Source organism: Sus scrofa, chromosome 13 (assembly GCF_000003025.6).
Source record: "Sus scrofa isolate TJ Tabasco breed Duroc chromosome 13, Sscrofa11.1, whole genome shotgun sequence".
NCBI classification, from domain to species: Eukaryota; Metazoa; Chordata; class Mammalia; order Artiodactyla; family Suidae; genus Sus; species Sus scrofa.
The window spans coordinates 160,968,419-160,980,934 of NC_010455.5; the positions used below are offsets into that span (position 1 = coordinate 160,968,419).

General features: G+C 33.9%; 1 protein-coding gene across 1 annotated transcript; it reads right to left on the bottom strand.

Moving 5' to 3' along the window:
• On the bottom strand, positions 475 to 1,401 carry LOC100513311 (olfactory receptor 5K3-like). Its single transcript, XM_003132720.1, has one exon. The coding sequence runs from the start codon at positions 1,399 to 1,401 to the stop codon at positions 475 to 477; it is 927 nt and encodes a 308-aa protein (XP_003132768.1).

Consider the following 12,516-nt stretch of genomic DNA (forward strand, 5'->3'; position numbering starts at 1 on the left):
ATAAAAAAAATTGAAAAAGAAAAGATTGATATTTAGGAACTAAAACTGTGGGGACTCTCTAAATTTATATCTTGGGATCCCAGAGATTTGCCAAAAGTCTTAACAATAAGCTCCCTTTGCATGTTAGGACTTCTCTTTCTAGAGTTTTTTGGATTTGTTGAAAATTGTACCTCATTATACTCTGAAACAAATAGTTACTAGTGTATGTCAAAACACCATAACACATATTTGTGACTTTAAGATTAAATATTTAGCTCACCCCCAGTGGAATCTCATAGCTTAGAATTTGGCATATATTTTAGCAGAATCTTTCTTTTCTAAGTGTGTTTGACACATACGCTATTGTGTCTTAATAATTAGGTATTTTATACACAAAGTGGCCAGATTCCATTTTATCAGTATTCCTTAATTTTGAAAAAAGTTTAATCAATTTGAAAAAAGTTGTCTACATGTCATGGTATTTGTTTCAGAATGTTAGGAAATCTTCATCATTTTTTTCATAACAGTCATTACTTCCTTATTTCTTAGGCTATAAATAAAAGGGTTTAACAATGGAATCACTATAGTATAAAAAACAGCAACAGGTTTTTCTTTTTCTTCTTCTTTAACTGAATTTGGTCTAACATACATGAAGATAAGAGAACCATAGAATATTGAGACAGAGAGAAAGTGGGATGCACAAGTAGATAAGGCTTTCCTTCTTCCCTTGTTGGATTTCATTGTGAAAATTATGAAAAGGATGAAAAGATAAGAGATTATTACTGTGGTAATAGTGAAGATTTGAATGAACCCTGCCAAAATTAATATCATCAGTTCATTGATATAAGGGTCAACACAGGAGAGTCTATATAATGGAAGAACATCACAAAAAAAGTGATTGATTTGATGAGACCCACAGAAAGTCAACCTAAACAGAAGCCCAACATGAATAACGGAATGCAGGTTTCCAGCTAGGTAGGCTCCTGTGGTCATCTGAATACAGAGTTTCTTTGACATCCTGGTGTGGTACTGCAGTGGATTGCAGATGGCTACATAGCGATCATAGGCCATTGCTGCCAGGAGAAAGCAATCTGCACTTTCAGCTAGGCAGAGAAAATAAAATTGTGCCATGCATTCATACAGGGAAATTATGCTGTCCTTAGAGAAGAAGTTCTGTAACATCTTGGGGGTAATGGAACTGGAACAACAGGAATCCATCAGAGCGAGGTTACCCAGAAAGATGTACATTGGTGTGTGAAGACGACGCTCTATGAATATCAATGCCACCAGACCAAGATTTCCCACCATGGTGATCAGATAGATGGTAAGGAACACAAGAAACAAAATAGTCCTCAGGTCTGGGTGATCTGTAAATCCTGTGAGGGTAAACTCAGTGGTCAAGGATTGGTTATTCCCAGTCATCTCTTTCTTATCTGTTGAGACATGAATTATGGAAAGATATAAGATTTTAATTTAGAATGTTTATAATTTATTTATTTATTTATTTATTTTTTCTACTGTGCAGTATGGTAACCCAGTTACACATACATGTATATGTTCTTTTTTCTCACATTATGATGCTCCGTGACATAGTTCCCAGTGCTACACAGCAGGATCTCATTAGTAGAATGTGTATAATTTTCCTTTTCAATTTTTATTTTTATAAAAAGAGATTTTTCTTTAGTCTTTTCCTCCTGTTTCTGTAGTACAGGTACATCAACTCCTGGCAGACATTTATTTCCTTAACATGTCAGCTCTTATGACCTCAACTCTTAACCTCAAGATTTGTGAGACTATTTTGGTAATTCTAGGGAAGATGTACACAGTGAAAATGGTTTGTCTTTATGAATTTTTGTTAGCGTAGTGTACAAGTCTGGAGTACCTATATTTTTTCAGTGTTACCAAATATATTTAGTTTCAGTTTTTAAATTAAAACTTTTAAATCAATTTTCCTTTATTATATATATTTTATTGAATTTTCACAAGGTGTTTTCATGTATACTCCCAGTGGTGTGAATACTTGAAAATAGCATACATTCAAAATAGTAAATTTATGTCTTTGAAATTATGTGAAAATAATTAATGACTAGTTAGAGCATGATTCAATTTTAAAAAGTAAACTTAGAGAGCTAAGGAATAAAATATGCATTGATTATCATCTTTATCTTTTTCCCCAGTGAAACACACATTTCTATAAACACCTATCATGCCATTATTCCTGTTTATTTTTGCCCAGATATTTAAATCCTTCCATTCTTTATGCAAAGCATAATATACAACATATAATATTATAATTTATGATATATTATATATAATGTATATATAATACTAATATAGTTTTAACTAAATGCCTCAGAATACACTGATATCCATTTTTCTATTCTCAAACATGTTTTCTACACCAAACACAATCTAGGAGGCCGTATGTATAATCTATGTTACGTATTTTTATAGCTGTATGCATAGGAACTAAAAGACATTTTTCCAAAAACAATAAAATTTCAACAAGCACATGAAAATATGTTCAACATCACTAATTAGTAGAGAAATGCAAATCAAAAGCACAAAGTGATATCAATTTACACCTATAGGAATGCCTGTCATCAAGAACACAAGTGATTACGAGCTGGCAAGGATGTGCAGAAAAGGGAATGCTTTTACACTCTTGGTGGGAATGTGAATTGTTTCATCTGTACATATAACAATGCTGATGTTTCTTAAAAAATTAAAAATAAAACTTTAATATGATCCCTAAATCTCACTTTTGACTATATACTCAAAGAAAATGAAAACAAATTATCAAAAGAAATATATGTACTCCAGTATTAAATTCAGCACCTTTCACAATAGTCAAGATACAGGAATACCTAGATGTCCATTAGAGAATGAATTTATTAAGAATGTATGTTACATAAATACAATGTAATATTTTTTAACTTTGGAAAGGAATATCCTGCCATTTGTAACAACATGGATGGGACTTGAGGACATTATGTTAAGTTCATAAGTCAGACAGGAAAAGAGAAATAAAGTATGGTATTTTGTTTATCTAAATAGTGAAACTCATGAAAACAATATAAAGTTGTGGTTACCAGAAAATTGTATTGTGGGAATAAGAGAAACGTAGTTTAAGAGTACAAACTTGCAACTGATAAATAAGTCCTGAAGTTCTAATGCATAATAGAGTGTAGACAAAAATAATTTTATAATCATTAAAATTTCTATGAGTGTACATCTCAGTTATTCTCACCACAAAAAGAAATGACATTTATGTGATGTGATAGAGTGCTAACTAATGTTACATTGGTAAACATATTGCCAAATACAAATGCCTCAAGTCAATATGTTGTGTATCTTAAACTTACACAATATTATATACAAAATGTATTTCAATCTTACGCATATATGTATATATAAAAATAAATTTTAAAAATTAGGTATCTTTATCTCAATTGACTCATCTACTATTTGTCCATTTGTAAGGAAATTGTGTAATATTGAAGTAATCACAGTAAATTAAATGGTAATGAATAAAAGTAAGCTTGCCTTTATGCTTTAGTTTTTTCTAACACTTAGAAGAAGCAAATACCAGGAGTTCCCACAGTGGCTTAGTGATACATAGCCAGACTAGTATCCATGAAGGTGCAGGTTTGATACCTGGTCTCTTTCAGTGAGTTAAAGATCTGTCATTGCTGTGAGCTGTGGTGTCTGTCACAAATGCATCCTAGATCTGGCTTTGCTGTGGCATAGGCCAGCCGCTATAGCTCTGATACAGCCTCTAACCTGGGAACTTCCGTATGCCGTGGTTGGGGCCCTAAAAGAAAGAAAAAGAGAAATGCTTTACATCTTAGTGCAGTTTTTGAGAGCAACATTTGATTTTCTTTGAAAGGCCATCTTCTACCATTTTTAGTGGTTCTCTAGGACATACTTAAACATGCATATAATCATATAAATTCTATAATCAAAATTGTTTTATTTTTCCTTTATTATAATATCAAAGTACAGGCCAGAACTAAAAATTGTATTTCTTTTTTTCATTTCAAAACATTAAATAAAAACCACTTAATTATTTAGCAAAGTTAGAAAAAATATTCACTGTAAGTGCCTGAAATATTTAGCAGAGTAACTTTGTGTCCTTACCTGTTTATTTTGAAGTCTATATTAATCAGAAAAAGTCAGCATGAATTGAAGTTTGAGTCTTATCCTAGCTTACCATAGCCTTCAGATTTCAGAAAAAATTAAAGTTTGAAAAATCATTAAAAAATATTTCAGTAAATAATTTTTACTGGTTGTTAATATTAAATTAAAAATCAATTAGAATACTCTTAACTACACTCACTGAGAAGTGTTTTGTTGCACCTCATGTTTGCTTACGGTATTAGGACCCAAAAAACTTCATAATATAAGCCTTGATCTAAAACACTTGGGATTAAAACAATGAAAATATAGGAAAGTACAAATGGTGAGAGTCAATAATTACTTTTTTTATGATGCAAAATTAAAATCTTCCGTCAATCTTAAGGGATTTCCTGCACTGACATCCATATATTTCTTTGGGGAAATTCAGTCCACAAAAACATGTAAAAATGCCTTCTGACATGAGGTTAAAACAAGTTACCTTCACTACGGTCACCTAGGTCATTTGATGATCACTTTGCTGTTTATTATGTAACCGATCTAATTTAAAAATTCGGTTTATTCTACATAAATGTGAAATGATCAGGAAAGAGTAGCCTGTTACTTTGAATTGTTAGTGGAGGAAGTGGTATGGTTTATGAAAGATTATTAGATTTTTAAAGGAGAGAAAATGTACACTAGGCTCATCACAGGGTCATCTGTGAATTGGTTTGTCCCAGCGTGTTGCAGAAACCTTATTGGAAACTCTCATATCATTTTTAATCCCACATATGAGTAACTGAGATGGTTCTCCTTTCTTTTCAGTTTACCTCAGCTGCCTTTATCTTCCTTTGTTTTTTCCCTTCATTTTATTAATACTCTTCAATATACTATATATGTTTATTACATTTATAATTAGTCACCTACTACCCAGCTAGGGGAGTGATTTGTTTGTTGTGTTCATTCTGTGTTTTCAACACCTTGAACAATATGTGGAACTTTGTAGTGTTCAACATGTTTTGTCCGATCAATAAAAAAATAAATATAATGAATAATACATTTATATTTATAAATATGACTTTTATTCATTTATTATATTCATAATATATAGTTAGGTTACTAATATATACTTCTACAATATATGAATGTATTATATTTGTAATATAATTGTATATAATGAATAGTTTATTCATAAATATAATGAATAAATGTTCATTAATATATATATTTTAATGTATATTTTATATATATACACACACTTTCAGATTCTTTTCCCTTATAGGTTATTAAAAAATATATATTTGAGATTTTTCATGTTTCTTGAGGAAGTCCTATTTCACCATAAACTTCCCTCTCAAAAGTCAAAATATTGAGTATAGTTTGCTGTGCTATACAGTAGGTCCTTGTTATCTATTTTACATATGTTATTGTGTATATGCTAAATCCTAAGCTCCTAATTTACCCTTCCCCTCTCTCTTTCCCCTTTGGTAACTATAATTTTTTTTCCTATGTCTGTGGGTCTATTTCTGCTTTGTATATAAATTCATTTGTATCATTTTTCAGATTCCACATATAAGCAATATCTTATATTTGCCTTTAACTCTCTGGCTTACCTCAGTATGAAAATCTCTAGGTCTATCAATGTTGCTACAAATAGCATTATTTCATTCTTTTTCATGGCTAAGTAACATGCCATCGAGTGTGTGTTTGTGTATCTTTTTTATCTCTTCATCTGTTGATGGGCATTTAGGTTGTTTTCATGTCTTTGATATGATATCATAAGTAGTGCTGCAGTGAACATTGTGGTGAATATATCTTTTCAAGTTATGGTTTTCTTAAGATATATGTCCATGGGTGGGATTGTAGGATATTTTGGTAGTTCTATTTTTAATTTTTTTTGTTTTTGCACATGGCATGCAGAAGTTAATGGGCTAGGGATCAAATCCGCACCACAGCCGTGACAACACTAGATCTAACCACTAGGCCACCAGGGACTCACCTACTTTTAGTTTTTAAAGGAACCTCCATACTGCTCTCCAAAGTATCAATACCAATTTACAATCCCACAGTGTAGCAGAGTTCCTTTTCCTCCATACCATCTCCAGCATTTATTATTTTAAAACTTTTTGTGGGTGACTGTTGTGACCAGTGTGAGATGATACCTCACTGGAGTTTTGATTTGCATTGCTCTAATAATTAGAAATGTTGAGCAACCTTTCATGTGCCTAATGGCTATATGTATGTCTTCTTTGGAGAAATGTTTATTTAGGTCTTCTGCCCATTTTTTGATTTGGTTGTGTTTTTTTGATACTGAGCTGAATGAGTTGTTTGTGTAATTGGTTGCATCATTTGCAAATATTTTCTCCCATTCTGTAGGTTTTCCATTTATTTTACCACTGGTTTTCTTTTCTATGCAAAAGATTTTAAGTTTAAATAGCTCACATTTGTTTATTTTTATTTTTACTTCCACTATTCAAGGGGATGGATACAAATAGACATTGGTGTGATTTATGTCAAATGTGATCTGCTTGTGTTTTCCACTAGGATTTTTGTAGTATACGGTTCTACATTTGGGTCTTTAATTGATTTTGAGTTTAATTGTTGTGTATGGTGGTAGTGAATGTTCTGATTTCATTTTATTACATGTAGTTGTCCAGTTTTCCCAGAAACACTTATAGAAGACCTTGTCTATTCTACATTGTATATTCTTCCTTCCTTTTTTCTTGACTTTTCTGTCCTCTCCTTTGATCTATATTTCTGTTTTTGTGCAAGTACTATACTGTTTTGATTAATGAAGATTTGTAATACAGTCTGAAGTCAGAGAACCCAAATCCTCCAAATCCCTCTGACCCTATCCCAGGATTGCTTTGGTTATCTGGGATCTTTTTTTGTTTCCATACGTATTTTAACATTTTTTGCTCTAATTTTGTGAAAAAAATGCCACTGGTAATTTGAGAGGGATTGCATTGAATTTGTAGATTGGCTTGAGTAGTATAATTATTTTGAAGACATTGTTTCTTACAATCCAAGAACATATTATATCTTCCCATCTGCTTGTATCATCTTCAGTTTCTTTCATTAGCAACTTACTTCTCAGTGTGCAGGTCTTTTGCCTCCCTAGGTAGGTTTATTCCTAGGTACTTTATTTCTTTTTGGTGCTATAGTGAATGAGATTTTTTCCTTAATTTCCCTTTCTGATATTTTGTTTTTAGTGTATAGTAATGCAAGAAATCTCTGTTTACTAATTATGTATCCTACAACTTTATCAAATTCATTGATGATATTTAACAGTTTTCTGGTAGAATCTTTGGGATTTTCTATGTATGGATTCATGTAATCTGCAAACAGGGACAGTTTTGCTTCTTTTCACATTTGGATATCTTTTATTTCTTTTTCTTCTCTTTTTGCTATTGCTAGGACTTCCAAAAATATGCTGAATAAAAGTGGTGAGAGTGGACTTCTTTAGAGTGGACTTCCTTGTCTTATTCCTGATCTTAGAAGATGCTTTTAGCTTTAATCATTGATTGTGGTATTAAGTTGTGGATTTGTCATGTTTGGCCTTTATTATATTGAGATATGTTCCCTCTATGCCTATCTTATTAGAATTTTTATTTAAAAACATTTTGAGTTTTATCAAAATGTTGTTCCATATCCATTCAGTTGGTTTCTATTCTTCAGTTTGTTAATGTTTATCAAACTGATTGTATTGCAGGTGGTGAAGAACCTGGCATCCATTGGGTGAATCCCACTTGATCATGGTGTATGATACTTTAATGTATTGTTGAATTTAGTTTGTTAGTGATTTGTTGAGGATTTTTCTATGTTCATCGGTGATATCAGCCTGTCATTTTTGTTGTTGTTGTTATATCTTTGTGTGGTTTTGGTATTAGGGTAATGGTGACCTTGTAGAATGAGTTGGGAAGTGTTCCATCTGCTTTTTTTTGGAATAGTTTTAGAAGGGTGGACTTAATTCTCTGATTTTTTTAGGGCCACACCTGCAGCTTATGGAGGTTCCCAGGCTAGGGGTTGAATTGGAGCTACAGCTGCCAGCCTATAACACAGCCACAGCAATGCAAGATCCAAGCTGTGTCTGTGACCTACACCATAACTCACAGCAATGCCAGATCCTTAACCCACTGAGCTAGGTCAGGAATCAAATGCACTACCTTGCGGTTCCTAGTCAGATTCGTTAACCACTGCGCCATGATGGGAACTCCTTCTCAAAATTTTTAATAGATTTATCCTGTGATAGACTTTGGTTTGTTAGGAGTTTTTTTCCATCAGATATTCAATTTTAGTATTTGTGATTGATCTATTCATTTTGCTATTTTTCATGGTTCAGTCTTGGAAAGTTGTACCTTTGTAAGAATTTGTCCAATATTTCTAGTCTGTCCAACTTATTGGCATCTAGCTTCTTGTAGTATTCTTTTATGTAGTATTCTTTTTTCATTTCTAGTTTTTTTTTTTTTTTTTTTTTTTTTTGTCTTTTTGCTATTTCTTTGGGCCACTCACGTAGCATATGGAGGTTCCCAGGCTAGGGGTCGAATCGGAGCTGTAGCCACTGGTCTATGCCAGAGCCACAGCAACGCAGGATCCGAGCTGTGTCTGCAACCTACACCACAGCTCAAGGCAACGCCGGATCGTTAACCCACTGAGCAAGGGCAGGGACCGAACCCGCAACCTTATGATTCCTAGTTGGATTCGTTAACCACTGCGCCATGACCGGAACTCCCCTCATTCCTAGTTTTATTGATTCTGGTCATGTCTTTTTGTTCATAAGTCTGGCTAAACATTTATCAATTTTGTTAATCTTTTCAAAGAATCGGCTTTTAGTTTCATTAATCTTTTGTGTTTTCTTAGTCTCTATTTTTTATAGTTTCTTCTACTTTGTTTTTTAAAATTTTTAAATTATAATTGACTTACAATGTTCTGTCAATTTCTGCTGTACTACACAGTGACCCAGTTGTCCATGCACACACACATATATATTTACACCTTCTTTTTCTCATATTATCCGCCAACATGTTCCATCACAAGTGATTATATATTTCCCTGTGCTGTAAAACAGGGTTCCATTGCCCATCCACTAGAAATGCAATACTTTCCATCTACTAACCCCAGACTCCCAATCCATCCCACTCCCTCTCCCTCCCCCGTGGCAAACACAAGTCTGTCCTCCATGTCCATGATCTGTTTGTGTCTGTCTGTCTGTCTGTCTGTCTGTCTATCTATCTATCTGTCTATCTATCTATCTTTTTGTCTTTTCTAGGGCAGCACCCATGGCATATGGAGGTTCCCAGGCTAGGGGTCTAATTGGAGCTATAGCTGCCAGGCCTACACCGGAGCTACAGCTCCACAAGATATGAGCCATGTCCATGACCTACACCACAACCCAATGCAATGCCAGATCCTTAACCCACTGAGCGAGGCCAGAGATTGAACCCACAACCTCATGGTTCTTAGCAGGATTTATTAACCACTGAGCCATGAAAGGAACTCCTGTTTTTGTTTTTTTGATAGATCATTTGTGCCATATTGTAGGCGCCACTTCTAAGTGATATCATATGGTGTTTTTCTTTCTCTTTAAGACTTAATTAGCTAAATATGAGAGTCTCTATTGTTTCCATGTTGCTACAAATGGCATTATTTTGTATTTTTTATGGCTTAGTGTATGCTATTGTACATACGTACCACTTCTTACTAATCTTTTCATCTGTTGATGGGCATTTAGGCTGTTTTCATGTCTTGACTATTGTGAATAGTGCTGTGATGAACATACAGCTGCATGTAACTTTTTTAATGAAAGATTTGTCCAGATATATGCCTAGAAGTGGGATTGCTGGGTCATATGATAGTTCTATATTTAGTTTTCTGAGGTACTTCCATACTGTATCCAAGTGGTTATACCAATTTACATCCCAACCAGCAGTGAAGGAGGGTTCCCTTTTCTTCATATCCTGAACAGAATTTGTTCATCGCTGACTCATTAATAATGGCAACTTTAACTGGTGTGAGTTGGTACCACCTTGTTGTTTGATTTGCATTTCTCTAATAATTAGAGATGTTGAGCATTGTTTTCATGTACCTGCTAATGATCTGTATGTCTTCTTTGGAGAAATGACTATTTAGGTCTACTGCCCATTTTTCCTCTTTTTTTTTCCTAAATGATTTTCATTTTCAATTATAGCTAGTTTACAGTGTTCTGTCAATTTTCTACATACAGCAATGTGACCCAGTCACACATACATGTATACATTATTTTTCTCACATTATCCGCCATCGTGCTCCATCATATATGACTAGATACAGTTCCCAGGGCTATACAGCAGGATCTGATTGCTTATCCATTCCAAAGACAATAGTTAGCATCTATTAACCCCAGATATCTAGTCCATCCCACTCCCTCCACCTCCCCGTTGGCAACCACAAGTCTGTTCTCCAAGTACATGAGTTTCTTTTCTGTGGAAAGTTTCATTTGTGCCATGTATTATTCCAGATATAAGTGATATCATCTGGTATTTGTCATTATCTTTGTGACATTTCACTTAGTGTAAGAATCTCTTTTTCCATCCATGTTGCTGTAAATGGCATTATTTTGTGTTTTTTTATGGCTGAGTAGTACTCCATGGTGTATATATACCAAATCTTCCAAATCCATTCATCTCTTGATGGACATTTAGGTTGTTTCCATGTTTTGGCTATTGCGAATAGTGCTGCAATGAAAATATGGGTGTGTGTCTTTTTCAAGGAAATTTTTGTCTGGATATATGCCCAAGAGTGAGATTGTGGGGTAATATGGTAGCTCTATGCATAGTTTTCTAAGGTACCTCCATATTGTTTTCCATAGTAGTTGTACCACTTTACATTCCTAACAAGAGTGCAGATGGGTTCCCTTTTCTCCACACCCACTCCAGCATTTGTTATTCGTGGACTTAATGATGGCCATTCTGACTGGGGTGAGGTGGTCCTCATAGTAGTCTTGATTTGTATTTCTAAAATAATCAGTGATGTTGAGCATTTTTTCATGTGCTTGATGTCCATCTGCATATCTTCTTTAGAGAAATGTCTATTCAGGTCTTTTGCCCATTTTTCCATTGGATTGTTTGCTTTTTTGCTGTTGAGTGGTATAAATTGTTTGTATATTTTAGAGATTAAGCCCTTGTCAGTTGCATTATTTGAAACCATTTTCTCCCATTTTGTAAGTTGTCTTTTTTTTATGGTTTCCTTTGCTGTGCAGAAGCTTATCGATTTGATGAGGTCCCATTGGTTTATTTTTGCACTTATTTCTGTTGCTTTGGGAGACTGCCCTGAAAAACATTTGTAAGGTTGATGTCAGAGAATGTTTTGCCTAGGTTCTCCTCTAGGAGTTTGATGGTGTCTTGCCTTATGCTGATTTCTCGAAGCCATTTTGAGTTTATTTGTGTTCATGATTTATATGTGGCTGTCCTGTTTTCCCAGCACCACTTGCTGAAAAGACTGTGTTTTTCCCATTTTATAGTCTTTCCTCCTTTGTCAAAGTTTAATTGACCATGGGTGTCTGGGTTAATTTTTGGGTTCTCTATTCTGTTTCATTGGTCTGTATGTCTGTTTTAGTACCTGTACCCCACTCTCTTAATTACTGTGGCTCTGTAATATTGCCTGAAATCTGGGAGAGAGATGCCTCCTGCTTGATTTTTGTTCCTCAGGATTGCTTTGGCAATTCTGGATCTCTTGCGGTCTCATATGAATTTTTGTTTTGTTTCTTCTAGTTCTGCGAAAAATGACATGGGCAATTTGGTAGGGATTGTGTTGAACCTGTAGATTGCTTTGGGCCCAGGAGCATAGAATGTCTTTCCATTTCTTTGAATCCTCTTTAATTTCTTTCATTAATATTTTACAGTTCTCAAAATATACAGCTTTCACCTCCTTGGTGAGGTTTATTCCCATGTATTTAATTTTTTGATTGCAATTTTAAAAGGTACTGTATTTTTGTATTCCTTTTATAATATTTCATTGTTAGTCTATAGAAATGCGACCAATTTGTGAAAGTTAATATTGTATTCTGCTATTTTGCTGAATTAGTTGATCAGTACAAGTAGTTTTTATGCGGAGTCCTTAGGGTTTTCTATATATAGTATCATATAATCTGCATACAATGACTCTTTTATCTCTTGTCTTCCAATTTGTATAGCTTTTATTTCTCTTGTTTGTCTGATTGCTGCAGCTAGAACTTTCAATACTATGTTGAATAAAAGTGGTGAGAGTGCTCATCCTTGTCTTGTTCCAGATTTTACTGGGAAGGCTGTCAGCTTTTCGCCATTGAATATTATATTTGCTATGGATTTATTATAAATAGCTTATTATTATGTTAAGTTATGTTCCCTCAATAACCATTTTGTTAAGAATTTTTATCATGGATGGGTGTTGGATTCAAATGCTTTC